This window comes from Gadus morhua, chromosome 15 (genome assembly GCF_902167405.1).
Source record: "Gadus morhua chromosome 15, gadMor3.0, whole genome shotgun sequence".
NCBI lineage: Eukaryota > Metazoa > Chordata > Actinopteri > Gadiformes > Gadidae > Gadus > Gadus morhua.
In genome coordinates this window covers 1,766,938-1,783,858 of record NC_044062.1, presented here as the reverse complement: position 1 = coordinate 1,783,858, position 16,921 = coordinate 1,766,938, and the positions used below count along the sequence as shown (strand labels likewise).

Below are 16,921 nucleotides of genomic sequence, written 5' to 3'. Positions count from 1 at the left end.
CGATGTCAACAGCAGCAGAACTACATGCTTATACATAAAATAACATAGGCCTACATAACAACCAATATAATAAATTACAATCAGGCAAATTTCATTACGTTTTTTAAGGAGGGATTTCAATGTTATGAAGAACATGTACGCATGGCATATTGTGAACGACCACTACCTGCTTTCAATGACCCATTCACAACACAATCCCATTAGACAAGACTAAAATAAAACCAAATACACATCCCTATTCAACAGCAGACCCAACACAGAGTCTGATGTTAGCACCATGCCTTTGATTTATGCAATGTTAAGATTGAATTACTCTATCCCCCCTTCTATAATCTCTAAATATGATATATAACCTCTATTCTATAAACTTCAATTAAAATATATTGAAATGATTGCGGCAGTAAAGTGCCAATGACTTGACAATAGTTATTGCTGGCTAATTGGGGATGACTAAACAAATCAAGCACTTCAGTGTAATGGGCCTAATAATTACATGCATTCATAGTGTTATGACATGCACCAAGAATGTTGCTTAATCGTGATGGGTACAGCCAGTTCTGGCGGCACACTGTTATGTCACGCTCCCAAGCTGACTGCGGCCACGCCCATCAGGTCCACGGAGGACCTTCCATCTCGCGCGCCTCGGATGCTGAGCTCCACCAGTTGCTTCCAGGCTGAGCTACGTCGACCCCGGCTTCTGTTCTGCCGATGTCTGTATGTCCGGCTTTGTCCTGCAGCTGGGAGCACAACCATAGGACTCCACACTCAATTGCCATTCAAAGTATTAATTGCTATATTATAGTCTTAAAATTTGTAATAAAATACTAAGTAATTAAACCTAGTTGAGTGACGTAAGTGATTAGGCGGCTATTAGCTTGCATCAGCTTATGCTTTTCAAGTAGTGTTTGTTTACAATATAGCCGCTACAGCCACAACAGACGGTTAGGGCAAAGACAGTAAGCAAAAAAAGGGTAGTTGACACACCTGATTCTGAACATCTTTGCAAACACGCACATACACACGCACGCGCGCGCGCGCACACACGCACACACACACCCACACACACCCGCACGCACACGCACACACACACACACACACACACACACACACACAATGTTGTGTCTTAATTATCAAATGCTGAAACATACCAATCATTATCGTTTCTTCTTGCTAGGAGTAGAACCTCTCTACTTGCATGCGTTATGCATTCTTGAGAACACAACTTTATTACATTGGTATTGGTAAAACTTGAACTCTAAATCTCGTGGCCCTCTAGCGACCTGACACTGCCACCTACTGTCATGCATATGTAATAGCCGATCTATGCGCACACAACCCAGTATCACGCTAGTCCCCAAAGCACATTCGAAGAGCATTATCACAGAATGCTTCTGTAACTTAATCAATGCATTATATAGATTGTTTAATGATATAATTATTTATAATATTAATCCTGCTGCTATCTGTCTATCAAACTCAATCTGGAAATAAACGGCGGCGTCACTGCCCTCGAGTGGCCTGCCTTGGACAGTTCTCTTTATAAAGTAGATCATGTTGGTAAATTCGTTGGGACCTTGATTAACATTAGAAATCACGAGACAGCAGTAAAAAAAAAAGCGACCGGCAGAATCACTGTTATCCGGATATTGTGAGTAAGGGAGAAAAAAAGGAGGCGTGTGCAGAAGGCCGGGTTATTTCCCTCCCCAGGATTCAATGAAGCATTAAGCCGAAGTTTCTGAACGGGTGAAGATATACAGTTTGGACTACTAGGAATAAAACATGCAATACTTGGATTATTTAATATGTCTATACATCTTCTTTGGGGGTAAGTTTGTCATAACTACAATTTTCACTCTGATTTGTGTTAGTGTGAATTACATGTATTATCTTCAGTGGCCACTCAAGTGGATATTCATCTTTGGTTTCACAGAAAAACATACACTTATAAACTTAAAAAAGACATAGACACAAAAACGAATCTTTCATGGATAACAATAGCCTACATAAGATAAACATTTAACATGAGTAAGTGGACCTGAAATAATAAACGTCTGGGTGGAAAGAACAACAAACAACATTCGGATGACAGAAGACGGAAAAATCTTTAATATCTTTATTTTTCTTTTTAATTCGATCTTTCTCTTATTAATGCATGTTTTTCTAGGGACGTGTGTGGACAGCCTAAAGAAACTACCTCATGTGATCAAATATGAAACAATTACGCCTCAAAAACTACATAAACTATCTCAAACAAATACAGAACAACAGGTAGGCCTACACTACACCTTATTAGATTTTCTCTAATCTTTAATTTACTGTTGTCTTTGTCTGTATTCCAATATTTGCCATTATGTCCCCCTTGTTTATTTGTGTGTCATGTTTGCAGAAAACCCCTCCAATAGTCACATTCTCACTGGCCATAGATGGGCTGAACAGGACTCTCCACTTGGAAAGAAACATGTAGGTTACATGCCGTTAGAAATAGTGATCAAACTGGCCCCTATTTTCGTTTTAAAGCTTCGATCCCATAGCGATTATATGTAATCGGCCACATTTGTTTCCATTGTAGACATCTTATTGGGAGAAACTTCACTGTTGTACATTATTCTGACCAAGGCACTGCAGAAACAACCATACCAGATTATAAGGTAATAATAAACTATCCATCTATCTTTACATTTTATTATTTTGCTGTTCGTACGGTGTATCATCAGGCTTTTATTTACCCATAGCGTTTGTGACTGTTTAAAGTATACATCAGAAAAGTAGGCGGAAAAGTTTATCCACAGGTTAATAAAATATGACCAAGTTAAAACCACATAACGGATGTAGTAACTCATGCTGCATGCTTCGGGTGTGTGGGTCAGGATATCCTGGGTGTAACGTTTAACCTGTCATTAAGTCGTACACCCATCAGGTCTTCCTGCACACAGCCTTTTTAGGCTCTTAAATGATCAGATCTGATGTTCAATCAGCCGCTGTATTCTCTGTGAGTAGCATGATTAGGTGTGTCAACCGCACCAGGCTGTCAGTTATGGCTACACATTACAGCAGCCCTTAAATGACTATAAGTCCTTGCCCATGCTAAGGCAGGCCAATCCATAAGCAGACTTTAGTACCAACATTGTAATAATTATGTTTTTAATTTCTTCACGAATGATGAAGTATATATATTTGGCCTTGTCTCAGTGTCTCTCATTGAACCCTCCCCAGTATCACTGCTACTATCAAGGGCGCGTCGTGGAGGTGGAGGACTCCTCGGCCAGTGTCGACCTCTGCTCAGGAATCAAGTGAGTGAAGCGTTCCCAAAGTGTCTTGTGTTCAGGGGAAATCCCCATCTGATCAGAATCCCTGGTTTACTGCATGAAGGGAGACCCAGACGACCTCTGATAGGACCGTCAGGTCTGTGTTGGACTGTCCCTGAAGATCTGTAAGCCAATCACCTGCTCACGTTGCCAAGGCGATGGCACTGAGACCAGGCGTGCATGGCTTCTGACGAGGACTGCTGTAATAAACCAAAGAACTCTGATGAATCCCTCTCAATTATTATGAACAGAGTTAGGGATAGGATAGAATCATAAGAAAAAATATGAATACTTTTATTTTTCATTAAATTGAATGCGAATCCTTTTGTACTTTTTACTATTTAGCAGCTCAGACAAACCTTAGAGAATACCGATAAGGTCATTAAGGGGCTGGTAGAAATAAGGACAAAGTGCCCTTTGTCTGGGGGACCTAACACCCCACCCAGACACTAAACGGACACCTCAGTCTGACCTCCAGCGTCCTCTCTCTGCCGCCACAGCGGGTACGTGCGTATTGAGGACCAGTCGTACCTCATTGAACCCCTCGCAGAGGAAGGGGAGACAGACCAGCAGGAAGGCACCGGAGAAGGGGAGGGGCTTCACGCCGTGTACAACTCCAGACACCTGAGACGGAAGAGGAGCTCCTGTGGCCATGACAACGAGGAGACCGTCTTTGACCACGGGTCGATCCCCTCCGGACTGTTCCGTCTCAGTAAACCGGTACATTTAAAACGCTGGCCAATCGAAACACAGGTTTATGCTAAGACTCGATGAAGACAGATAGTGAGATCTATTGCAGGTTTTGTTTATTGTTTCAATGTGTTTGCTTAAAGATGATGGAATCTTCCCTTATTTTTCAGCAACATTACAATATTCATCACACTCTTACGAAACACTTACACAACAACTTCCCCTTGTTGTGTAACATTGTTATTTCAAAAGGCTTTTATGTGCATCTTTTATTTATTCATAGCTTGTGCAGTTCCTTAATCATATTGTATTTTAACAGCTGAAATATTGAAATAAATGAAAGACAAAACATGAAAACTAAACATGAACAACCAAATATGTGCAACTTTCATTTGATTATTTAGAAAAGCTCTCAGCAGATGAAGAAGTTCCAGATCGGCAAAACCAGAACAGTGGAATTGGTTCTTGTGGTGGACTATGCGGAGGTAGGGCCACTGTTCCTAACGTATTTTCATATTACTGTGATTATCACGGGTCACCCTCAATATTCATTCACTTTTTGTGCTGCATTTCTAGTACAAGAAGTACGGCAGGAAGACTGTGACAGCGAGGATGCTTGCGGTGGTGAACCACGTGGACAAGGTACCAGCTAGGGGAAGCAGGGCCCTCCGGCCCAGACTGTATGAGGGGCTTTCTACTGTTCACTGTTTAGTTGTTAACAGTTATTAATCCACAGCGTTTTACAGTAAATTCAGAAATGGGATTATGGATTGACTTGAACTACAAGCAAACCAAAGAAAAGTGGTTTGAAATTGTTCAAGGGAAGTTGAATGAAAATCGTCGCTGTTAAGACGCTTTTATCAAAAGCTGCTAACAGTGGATTCAGATACTGTCATTCAGGAGCAGCTAGGAGTTTAGGGCGTCTTGCTCAAGGATTCCTCCTTGTAGACTGCACCCCTCTGGAAACTAAACCCAGTTCCCTTTGGGCAGGAGGTCAAACACCCCATGCCATCCTGCCCAGTGCCCCATGCTTATGATCCAAACGTCTTAACGTGGACAGGAGAGTCTTCAGTACTCCCTCTGACATGTTCTGCCTTGGTGTGCAGCTGTATCGTAGCCTGGGTATCCGCGTGATGCTGGTGGGTCTGGAGATCTGGACCTACGGAGACCAGATAGAGGTCAGCCCCGATCCCAACATCACACTGGAACGCTTCATGGCCTGGCGCCAGCAGACACTGTTACCGAGGATCAAGCATGACAACGCTCAGTTCATCACGTAAGACCCGCCGTGTTCATCTGTGAATGTGACGTGGATATGATCCATCTGTTCATATTGGTATTAGGGTTATGGTCATGTTGAAACATCTCCCCTCTCTGATTGGTCCAGGAAGGTGGATTTCATCGGCAATACCGTAGGCCTGGCGTACATCGGTGAAATATGTACCAGCCGTTCTGTGGCCGTCAACGAGGTAGAGATCCGTCGTTTCAACACATAGAAGCAGAGACTAGAGCCAGGCCCCATCTGCTGACGCTCCCCACTGAATGGTACTCAGCCGAGCGTCTGACTCATGAGGAACGTGCTGATCCCTTCGTTGGTTGGCTTTCTCCTCCAGGATCATACCGACAACGCCATCGGGGTGGCGACCACCCTTGCCCACGAGATGGGGCACAACCTGGGCCTGTCTCATGATGCTCCAGGCTGCGTCTGCCGGTCCTCCCAGCCCCAGAGCGGCTGCATCATGGCCCCGTCAAACGGGTAGGGAGATCACCTGCCTTCTCTGATCACCGCACGAGACGCCACAATAAAAGTTACTCCATCCTCAATTGGTTCAAGTCACGGGGGCAATAACACAAGACAATTTACAGTAATAACTGTCTATAGTTTGTCATTTAGAAACACTAAGTACTGGTATTTAATACCATGATTTTTTTTGATTACTTGAATGCATCTATCTATCTATCTATCTATCTATCTATCTATCTATCTATCTATCTGTCTGTCCGTCCGTCCGTCCGTCCGTGTTAGGGGGTACGGAACGTGGAGACCCAAGCGCAGACACAGGCAGAGACGAGGTAAAGGGAACGGGGTTTATTGGAATGTAGAAGCGTCAGACAGGCGGGGAGTCGGGAACCAGGAGGTGCGTCAGAACAGGCGGAGAGTCGGGAACCAGGAGGAGCGTCAGAACAGGCGGAGAGTCGGGAACCAGGAGGGACGTCAGAACAGGCGGGGGATCAGGAACCAGGAGGAGCGTCAGAACAGGCGGGGAATCAGGAACCAGGAGGAGCGTCAGAACAGGCGGGGGATCAGGAACCAGGAGGAGCGTCAGAACAGGCGGGGAATCAGGAACCGGGAGGGGAGTCCGACAGGCAGGGGTTCGATAACGGGCAAGCAGGGCGAAAGCAGGCGGGTAGTCAGGCAAGCAGGTGTTCGGCGACCGGGGGGTACTAAGAAAGGAAAGAGAGTGTTACCACGGGGACAGACTGTAGGAAAGCTCGAGAATACTAGTTGGACCGATACTGACTGTGCAGGAGTAACGACGAACTGGCGCCGACTGGCAGGAGATCTCCGACTGAAGAAGGAACTGGTGATGAGCTGACAGCACACAGGTGTGGAAGGAGAAGAACCACCGACGCCAAGTGGCCACTAGGTGGAGGTAGTGGACCGCGTAGCAGGACGCTGCGTGACAGTCCGTCCGTCTATCTATCTATGTCATCACCCTCAGAACCAAAATAAGGCCGATTCATAAAAATTGTAATTTAGGTCAATTTTTTTATTTCGTCCCCTGAATGAAAAGTCCTGTGACAAAGGATTGTGTGTGTTAGTGTGGGAGTCAGGTCTATGGTCTCTTCTTTGTGCAGGCATTTCAATCCAGAGGTGTTTAGCACATGCAGCCTGGACCAGCTCGCCCAGTTCCTGGAGCAAAAGGACCCTGCTTGTCTGCTGGAGACCCCCTCTACTGACCGCATCTTTGGAGGCCCCGTGTGTGGAAATGCCTTTGTGGAGCCTGGAGAAGAATGTGATTGTGGCACTGTGACGGTATGTTCATGGGGTGCATACTACTACTAGTAATTTACGATGTATTCATCTCAAAGCACCCTAGCATTGCACTACCCTTCTTGTCACAGATACAACCACACACACACACACACACACACACACACACACACACACACACACACACACACACACACACACACACACACACACACACACACACACACACACACACACACACACACACACACACACACACACACACACACACAGGATTCTCCATCTCTCCAATTCACTTATTTTTAGTCTCTCTTGAAATTGGTCTTTCAGGAATGTAAGAATCCATGCTGCAATGCCACCACATGCAAACTCAACGCAGGGTCCAAATGTGCAGAGGGAGAGTGCTGCAGTAATTGCCAGGTAATGAACACGCATGATTGTGCGCACACACACGTAGTATAAATTCTACATGGTACACTCACACGTCTCACTTATGAACATATCAGAGCCGGTTCTAGCCGGTTTCATCTGAACGTAAATTCTGTCAGTATTACAGAACCGAGAACCGAGATAGGCCGAGTTTGCCAGGCTATCTCGGTTCCATTCCCGCAGCCGGGGGCCATGACCTTGTCCTCTTCCCCCTCTCGGTGGCTGCAGCTGCAGCCGACTGGCACCAGGTGCAGATTTCAGGCCACAGAGTGTGATATGGCCGAGTTCTGCACCGGCTTCTCTGCCGCCTGCCCCAAGGATGCCTTCACCCAAAACGGCCGGCCCTGTAACCGCCGGAGTGGCTACTGCCTCAACGGACAGTGTCCCTCCCGGGAGCAACACTGCAAGAGACTTTGGGGCCCAGGTAGGATTTAGGACGGATCAGAAGTCTTTACGTCACGCGCCCAATGTGTTTGGTACGGTAGACCGTCGACCGATTGCTCTATGACTTGGATGCCTGCGATCACAGCCCTTACTGATGATTTATCATTTATTTATTATCGTAGATGCTCAGGAGGCATCGGCGCGTTGCTACAGCTTTGCTCGCAAGTAGGTACTCATTTACAAAAAATTAAGATGTACGTCACTAGCACTCAATAGCCCATATTAATGGTACACTGTATGGGGAGATAAAACTGTGGATTTCTCCTTGCAGGGATCAAAAGTGTGGGACGCTGATGTGCTCAGGAGGCTGGAAATTCCCCCTCACTAACTCACGGACCACTTACCCTGTTCCCAATGGAGAGCAATGCTACGAGGCGTCCATAGATCCTAAGGACAACTTCCCAGCCGATTTGGTGAAGATTCCTACTGGGACCAAATGTGGAAGCAACATGGTATGCAGCACGGTGCTCTTCCAGTACGCCCACTCAGAGAACTAAGCTGAATCCTATCGTTGCATAACAACACCAAGTTGGACCAACAGGGTTGTGTGGGTCAAGTGTGTGTGACCAGGTCTTGCGTCTGTGTCTCAGGTCTGCTACGAACAGAGTTGTCAAAACAAGAAGGACATAGTGAGTGTTTACGGAACGGAGGACTGCTCGGATAAGTGCAACAACCGCGGGGTACGGAAAACTTTTCACTCTGTGTTAACGGTATTCATCTCGCTGTAGCAAGGTCCCGCGCAGTAGGAGTGACCGACGTGTGTGACCTCTTCCACAGGTGTGTAACCACGAGAGGCAGTGCCACTGTGACCCCGGTTGGGCCACGCCCTACTGTGATGAGAAGCTCACAGAAGGGTCTATAGGTACCGTACTAACTGCTATGTACTAACCGTGCCTACTCGCCCCTGCTTTAATGAGCACAGACATTAATAAGCAGATAGGAGTTAGGCATCTTGCTCATGGATGGCTAAAGTTAGACTTGGGTTTGACCCTTGAACCCAAATGTATGTAACCATATAAATATGTTTTGTTATACGGAACCACTCTTTAGTCTTTTGGTACTGTACTCTACTGAAGACCTTATGCACATAGGTAATGTACTGTAACAAATTACAGAACGGTACAGTATCTTATGCTTTGTTTTGTTTAGGTCTTGTTTATGACCTCAGGGAAATGTTTGTGGTTGCCTGTTTTTTGTCTGCACATTCCCGACTATCAATAGCTGCATAGTTCTGTGTGTGTCACACGCTGCTTTGTATCTCGAGATATGTATTTAACGATTTTCATTGCTCATTGCACCCTTTAAAACCCTTTTGTGTGTGTTCATGCAGGGATGAAACCTTCTGTCGTTATTGGTTTGACAGTGGCCGCAGGGCTGGTTCTTCTGTTCGTCGGGTTCTTCGGAGTAGTGCCGTGGCGCAAAAAGAGCAGAGGCTCCCAAAAGAGGTGATCAAATATCCCCTTGCTACGCTCCGTTCCAACACTGTCTTCTTTTCCAACATTTGCAAATGCTGCAGATTATACACTGACTTGCAAGTGTCACCCATGTCTGATTCGGGGGGTATCGTATGTGTGTGTTTCCACGCAGACCTCGCCACACCTCCACTGGAGAGGTCAACCCCGTGTTCCAGTCAGGACAGGGAAGCCCTCGCCCCAGGCCACCGTCGATCGGCAAGCCCAAGTTTGTGACGTCTACGGCTTCTCAAGTCTCTCGACCGGCGACTCAGCCTCTCAGGGGGGGATTAGTACCCAGCAGAGCCGCGCCGGAGGTGAGAACCACTGCCCGTCGGTTTGCACGATCAGGTTAGGAAAAGGTTGATCTAGTGATTAGAAAGAGGATCCTTCATGAGAGCATCAGCTCTGCTAAAGTGTCCCTGAGCAGGCAGTAGAAGCTTCAAGGTAATGAACCACAGTCCACTGACGGTAGGGCTCCAGTGTGAGTCCCTGTGGGTCATTCCTCTGAGCACGCAGAATCAAGCAAATGAATCATCCGGCCGTTACAATTTTAAATCAATGACACCTCTTTTAGTAAAAATGTTTTCCCAACGTCTTTAGAACAGTTCAGTTAGAAATTGCAAATGTGGTATTAAATAAAGAGGACAGATTTCATTGTCATCCACTCTGTCTCCACCCAGCCACCCAAGAAAATGGCCTTTGTGGCTCAACCGCCTGGGGTCCAACAGGTAGCCTGCCAGGTCAATACCTTCTTATCAGAGCTGGCTGCTCAGATTAGAACAACCGTACAAGTCAAAGAGCAGCCTTGTGTTGAACCAGGAGAAGTTCCCTGTGACGTCTGTACTGGGACCCAGCGGAAGGCTGTGAAGTCCTGCCTAGAGTGTTTTACCTCTTACTGCCAAACCCACCTGGAGCCACATCAGAGAGTCGCTGGCCTGAAGAAACATCGGCTGGTCGAGCCTATGGACCGTCTGGAAGACAGGATGTGTAAGAAACACGACCGACTTCTGGAGCTCTTCTGCCAGACTGAACAGGTGTGTGTGTGTCTGTTGTGCACAGTGACAGACCACAAGTCCCATCCTGTTGTACCTCTAAAGGAGGAATATGAAGTGAAGACGGCCCAGCTGGGGAAGACGGTGACTGACGTTCCGCAGAAGATCCAGGAGAGAAAACAAAAGATTAAGGAGATCAAGGACACAGTGGAACTGAGCAACAAAGACGCAGACAGAGAGATTGCCCATGGTGGGCAGGTCTTCACTGCTCTGATAGGCTGTGTTGAAAAGGGCCGGGATGAATTCAACCAAACGGTTCAAGAGAAACTGAAATCCACAGTGAAACGAGCTGAAGACCTCATCAAAGAGCTGGAGCAGGAAATAGAAGATCTGACCAATAGAAGCTCAGAGGTGAAGCGGCTCTCACACACTGAAGACCACCTCCTCCAGACCTTCAGATCCCTGAAGGATCCTCCACCCACCAGGGACTGGACCACGGTGGAGGTCCGTCCTCCGTCATACGTAAGGACCTTGAGGAGATCCCTGGATCAGCTGGAGAAGACACTGAACATGGAGATGAAGAAGCTGCATGATGCTGAACTGAAGAGGGTCCAGCAGTATGAAGTAGATGTGACTCTGGATCCTGATACAGCTCATCCCTGGCTCACCCTGTCTGAGGATGGGAAACAAGTACATGATGGAGGTGTAGAGAAGGAACTCCCAGACAACCCTAAGAGATTTACAAGGTATGTATCTGTTCTCACGAGGCAGAGCTTCTCCTCGGGGAGATTTTACTTTGAGGTCCAGGTTAAAGACAAGACTGTATGGTGTTTAGGAGTGGCCAGAGAGTCCATCGAGAGAAAAGGTGGGACAGAGGTGACCCCTGAGACGGGTTACTGGACTCTTCTCTCCAACAATGATGAGTTGGTATTTAAAGATAACCCTGATGTCCGTCTCCCTCTGAGAGCTGAGCTCCAGAAGGTGGGGGTGTTTGTTGATTATGATGAGGGTCTGGTCTCCTTCTATGATGTGGAAGCCAGGGTTCATATCTGCTCTGCTACTGGCTGCACCTTCACTGAGCCTCTCTATCCAATCCTCTATCCAGGTTTCCATGTAGAAGGTATAAACTCTGCCCCCCTGATCATCTCACCTGTCAATCAAACAGACTAGGACCTTTGTTTGATAATAAAATAATCAAACGACCAAAACAACTAATGTTGTTTCCTGAATTAGAATAGAATTAGAATCTCTACTATGTGAGATCTGAGAGATCTGCATTAATGTCATACTGCTGTCATTTAACGAGGAGAATATCTATAAGAATTAACCCTGTAGTTGTGTAACATAACCCTTTATAAAGGGTATATATTACACTCCATTGATGTGTCTGTTTTCCCTTTATTACTCTTACACGTTTAAAGATATACCATTTTTTGCAGTAATGTAGAACATGTTTAGAGGATTAATATGTATGAATAATAATTTGAAAATGTAATATATATTTGAATAATGAATGACAAAACAATCCAATGTCGTGATTTTAATAAAAAAGAAAAGGTCAAATATTGTAATGTGTGGCCTGCATTATCATTTAATGGATCATTTCAGGGGAATAGATCGACTGTGTCCGCACCCATTCTGCCGGAGATGGAGAAGAGCAATACATTTCTTTCTGCTTCCGATACGTTTTTGCCACGTTAAGACCAACGTGCAAACTACGATTGAGCTTGATCTGTCAATAGCCAGGCTAGGGAATAGATACATTCCAGTCCAATAGCGTTCAGTATAAATGCTGTTTCTGTAATAAAAGAAGTGTAATACAAAAAAAAAAAAAAGGACTTCTAAAACCCTTATTTTCATGATTTCGAGATTGATGGAACGTTTTAAATCATGGAAGAAATGTAAAAGTTACAACAACCCAACATGTGTTACACACTTACACAAAGGTCACAGTGACTACATGTAAAGATTCTCCCCATCTGTGTGAGTACTGTGACTTTGTCTTGTCAGCTCTCCTCTCCTTTCCTCTCCCTCCTCTCCTCTCTCTCCTCCTCCTCTCCCCTCTCTCTTCTCCTCCTCTCTCTTATCTCTACTCTCCACTCTAGCTCATCTAGGATTGTGTTCATTATTGTCGTACATTACGCATTAGGTGTGTTCATGTCCAAAGGTCACCCCATTTCGATTGGTGAATCTAAAATAGATGTAGTACAACAGAACTCCCACTGGGGGAGCTGCACACCTTGCATGTTATGGACGAACAACACCTTTTATGTGTCCCTTTGATCTTACAAGGCTTGAGGAAAATGGTTCACTAATAAATCCAATCAAATTAAGACATCATCTCCTTAATCCAGGAAATGCGAAACCTTTATTGATTTCTCGCTTTTGGAAAATGCCTTGTAAACTCTCTGTTGGCATGTTTAGAACATGAATCGTTTACTTTTAGTAGAAGAAGCTGTTGCGAGCAGATGATCTACCAATGAGAGGACAGAGAAGGTGGAGATGAGGAGGAGCATGTGTGAGTAGTAGATCACATACTTTCACTTTCACTACTTTTGATCCCGCCTACTTCCGGTCCCAGACAGGAAGTAGTGGGGCCTCCCTGCCGGATGTATGTTTGAGCCGGAAGAGTGCGTGCGTGCGTGCGTGCGTGCGTGCGTGCGTGCGTGCGTGCGTGCGTGCGTGCGTGCGTGCGTGCGTGCGTGCGTGCGTGCGTGCGTGCGTGCGTGCGTGCGTGCGTGCGTGCGTGCGTGCGTGCGTGCGTGCGTGCGTGCGTGCGTGCGTGCGTGCGTGCGTGCGTGCGTGCGTGCGTGCGTGCGTGCGTGCGTGCGTGCGTGCGTGCGTGCGTGCGTGCGTGCGTGCGTGCGTGCGTGCGTGCGTGCGTGCGTGCGTGCGTGCGTGCGTGCGTGCGTGCGTGCGTGCGTGCGTGCGTGCGTGCGTGCGTGCGTGCGTGCGTGCGTGCGTGCGTGCGTGCGTGCGTGCGTGCGTGCGTGCGTGCGTGCGTGCGTGCGTGCGTGCGTGCGTGCGTGCGTGCGTGCGTGCGTGCGTGCGTGCGTGCGCACGCGTGTGTGTGTGTGTGTGTGTGTATGTGTGTGTATGTGTGTGTTTGTGTGCGCGCTCTCTCTCTGTATCAGATGATTCTGCACCAAGTGGTGGAAGGGATCCAAGGGCTCCACTCCAGAGGCGTTCTGCACCGCGACATCAAGCCTGAGAACCTCCCGGTGGAGACAGGCTCCGGGACGCCCCGGGTCCGGGTCATAGACCTGGGGTGCGGCTGCCGCCACAACAGCGGGGTGTATTCAGAGTTCAGCGGTGAGCTTTTCAAACTCATGGCTCTGGCTACAACTGTGGTTTGACTCGCCACCGTAGAGACATCTGGGGTCGTTAGAGGGTTTGAAGAGAGAGAGCAGCAAAGAGTAGAGCTGGCCTTTGAAAAGAAAATATATATATGTATATCTATATATCCCCTCAAAGAGATCCCACAAAGTAGATCCCATATGAACAGAAACCATTTATTCATCCTAATCCCAAACTTGGCTCATACGGTTCAACGAGGTGTGTAACGCTGAAGTCAGTAGTGTGTGCTGCATGGAGGAGGGTCAGTGTTCTGGGGGGACGAGGAGAGAAGGAGAGACGGCCATATGCTGGGCCCCCCCCTTGAAGAGGTGGGGCCTGGGCGCCCAGGTGGGCCTCGTTTAACCTGAGGGGCCCGTCCACTGGAGCGGGGTCCTCTGTGGGGGGTCCCCTGTGACCTGTGTGGGGGTCCCCTCTGTCCTGTGTGGGGGTCCCCTCTGTCCTGTGTGGGGGTCCCCTGTTTGGGGGTCCCCTGTGTGGGGGTCCCCTGTGACCTGTGTGGGGGTCCCCTGTGTGGGGGTCCCCTCTGTCCTGTGTGGGGGTCCCCTGTGTGGGGGTCCCCTGTGTGGGGGTCCCCTGTTTGGGGGTCCACTGTGTGGGGGTCCCCTCTGTCCTGTGTGGGGGTCCCCTGTGACCTGTGTGGGGGTCCCCTGTGTGGGGGTCCCTTGTGTGGGGGTCCCCTCTGTCTTGTGTGGGGGTCCCCTGTTTGGGGGTCCCCTGTGTGGGGGTCCCCTCTGTCCTGTGTGGGGGTCCCCTCTGTCCTGTGTGGGGGTCCCCTGTCCCAGCCCTCGGAGCCGGGTGGTGACGCTATACCCTGTGTGCTCCAGGCACCGCCTCGTACACCCCCCCAGAGTGGTTCACTCTGCAGTTCTACAGAGCCAACTGATTGGCCAGAGAGTGGCGTCACTCTCTGGCCAATCAGTGGCCAGCAGCCTGTTCAAGTCACACAATAGTACCGGTTCAGCTCTCATGGAACCTCGACGGAGGGGAGACTAAAAAAGTACCAGGTACCAGATTTTGGCAATGGAAACGGAAATAAGTCGAGGCGAGTCGAGGCGAGTCGAGTTGAGCTGCTACTGTCGGTGGAAAGCGCCAATAGTCTCTGACGCATGAAGCATGAACATTGTAGCCCAGGTCAAGCCAGGTCTTCCAAATTGCTTTGTTTTAGGACCACTGACATTTGTGACATAAACCTTTATATATTCTTTCATACATTTGGCAAACATTGCATATAACAACAATCCAGACTAACTGGGGATTCGTTTATTACACACTTTTGATTTGTTGATCGACCACCCTGTCCCCCCTCAATGAGCCAAACAGACAAATCAGTCTCAGGAACCTGAAAAACATCAACCCAGTCACCATGACGACTGACCTCCTCCACCTCTCCGCTGCCAGCTCCGCTGCGATCGGGGCTGTCCTCCATCTGGTCTCCGTAGGTCCAGATCTCCAGACCCACCAGCATCACGCGGGTACCCAGGCTACGATACAGCTGCACACCATGGCAGAACATTTTAGAGGGAGTACTGAAGACTCTCCTGTCCACGTTAAGACGTTTATGAGGTCTTCTAACCTTAACCCTAGCCTGCCTATAGTCCCCCAGCAGCTAGAAATGGCGTTAGGTGTAAAACGAGCACATCCTGCTCTGCCTTTGAAAGAACAAAGCTCAGACGCGATGATTTGGAATTTTCCCCATATAACTGTCAACAACTACACAGTGAGCAGTAGAAAGCCCCTCATACAGTCTGGGCCGGAGGGCCCTGCTGCCCCCAGCTGGTACCTTGTCCACGTGGTTAACCACCGCAAGCATCCTCGCTGTCACAGTCTTCCTGCTGCCGTACTTCTTGTACTAGAAATGAAGCACAAAACGTGAATGAATACTGAGGGTGACCCGTTATAATCACAGTAATATGAGAATACGTTAGGAACAGCAACCATACCTCTGCATGGTCCACCACCAGAACCAATCCACTGTTCTGGTTCTGCTGATCTGGAACTTCATCTGCTCAGAGCTTTTCTAAATAATCAAATGAAAGTTGCACATATATGGTTGTTTTTGTCTAGTTTTCATGTTCTGTCATAATTTATTTAAATTATTCAGCTGTTAAAAAAATACAATGTGATAAAGGAACTGCACAAGCCATGAAAACACTATGTGAACAACAACTTGTTTGAGATAGTTTATATCGTTTTTTAAGGGTATTTGTTTCATATTTGATCACTTGAGGTCGTTTTTTCAGCCTGTCCACACATGTCCCTAGAATAACATGCAATAAATAAGAGAAAGGACGAATTAGAAAGAAAAAATAAAGATATTAGATATTTTTTTATTTGTGATCCGAAAAAAAAAAATATGATGTTAGTGACTTAATTATAAAAAAATAACGGGAACTGCCCAAGGCAGGCCACTAGAGGGCAGTGAGGCCGTTGTTTCCTGATTGAGTTTGATAGACAGATAGCAGCAGGATTAAAGTTATAAATCATTATATCATCATTAACCAATCTATATAATGCATTGATTAAGTTACAGCATCATCTTGTGATAATGCTCCCTGATTGCACTTTGGGGAAAACACTAGCGTGATACTGTGTTGTGTGCATAGATAGGCTATTACATATGCATGACAGTAGGTGTCAGTCTCAGGTCGCTAGAGGACCACGAGATTTAGAGTTCAAGTTTTACCAATGTAGTCAAAGTTGTGTTCTCAAAGTTAACACATGCAAATAGAGAGGTACTACTCATAACAAGAAGTTACAATAAATGTTGGTATGTTTCAACATTTGATAATTAAGACAACATTGTGTGTGTGTGTGTGTGTTTTATATCCTTAAACACTGTCTAACCCCTCCCTGTTCCATTACCACATATATCCTTAAACACTGTCTAACCCCTCCCTGCTCCATTACCACATATATCCTTAAACACTGTCTAACCCCTCCCTGTTCCATTACCACATATATCCTCAAACACTGTCTAACCCCTACCTGTTCCATTACCACATATATCCTTAAACACTGTCTAATCCCTCCCTGTTCCATTACCACATATATCCTTAAACACTGTCTAACCCCTCCCTGTTCCATTACCACATATATCCTTAAACACTGTCTAACCCCTACCTGTTCCATTACCACATATATCCTTAAACACTGTCTAACCCCTCCCTGTTCCATTACCACATATATCCTTAAACACTGTCTAACCCCTACCTGTTCCATTACCACATATATCCTTAAACACTGTCTAACCCCTCC

The 16,921-nt window shown here is 47.0% G+C and overlaps 1 protein-coding gene and 1 long non-coding RNA gene across 2 annotated transcripts; one reads left to right on the top strand and one right to left on the bottom strand.

Annotated features, from left to right (window-relative positions):
• The first annotated feature begins 1,675 nt into the window (after positions 1–1,675).
• LOC115560315 (disintegrin and metalloproteinase domain-containing protein 8) lies at positions 1,676–14,549 on the top strand. Its single transcript, XM_030379701.1, has 23 exons — positions 1,676–1,825; positions 2,165–2,268; positions 2,387–2,460; positions 2,570–2,648; positions 3,214–3,290; positions 3,806–4,025; positions 4,400–4,480; positions 4,572–4,637; positions 5,102–5,271; positions 5,383–5,464; positions 5,609–5,751; positions 6,855–7,032; positions 7,321–7,410; positions 7,648–7,843; positions 7,986–8,028; positions 8,135–8,315; positions 8,454–8,543; positions 8,641–8,725; positions 9,194–9,308; positions 9,451–9,631; positions 9,998–10,695; positions 13,491–13,621; positions 14,491–14,549. Exons 1-23 carry the CDS (start codon positions 1,780–1,782, stop codon positions 14,547–14,549), a joined length of 3,189 nt encoding a protein of 1,062 aa, XP_030235561.1. The 5' UTR covers positions 1,676–1,779.
• A 50-nt stretch (positions 14,550–14,599) lies between these two features.
• Positions 14,600–16,156, bottom strand: LOC115560184 (uncharacterized). The gene is made up of 3 exons (XR_003979704.1): positions 15,607–16,156; positions 15,447–15,515; positions 14,600–15,158 (listed from the first exon to the last, which is right to left on the bottom strand). It is a non-coding gene; the product is annotated as an uncharacterized LOC115560184 (long non-coding RNA).
• Between the last annotated feature and the right edge of the window lie 765 nt (positions 16,157–16,921).

Bases quoted from the DNA above. Each gene is read 5' to 3' on its own strand.
- LOC115560315 (XM_030379701.1), top strand. From the start codon at position 1,780: ATGCAATACTTGGATTATTTAATATGTCTATACATCTTCTTTGGGG. The intron at 8,726-9,193 runs GTACCGTACTAA...GTGTTCATGCAG, and splicing joins GCTCACAGAAGGGTCTATAG to GGATGAAACCTTCTGTCGTT. The intron at 9,632-9,997 runs GTGAGAACCACT...GTCTCCACCCAG, and splicing joins CCAGCAGAGCCGCGCCGGAG to CCACCCAAGAAAATGGCCTT.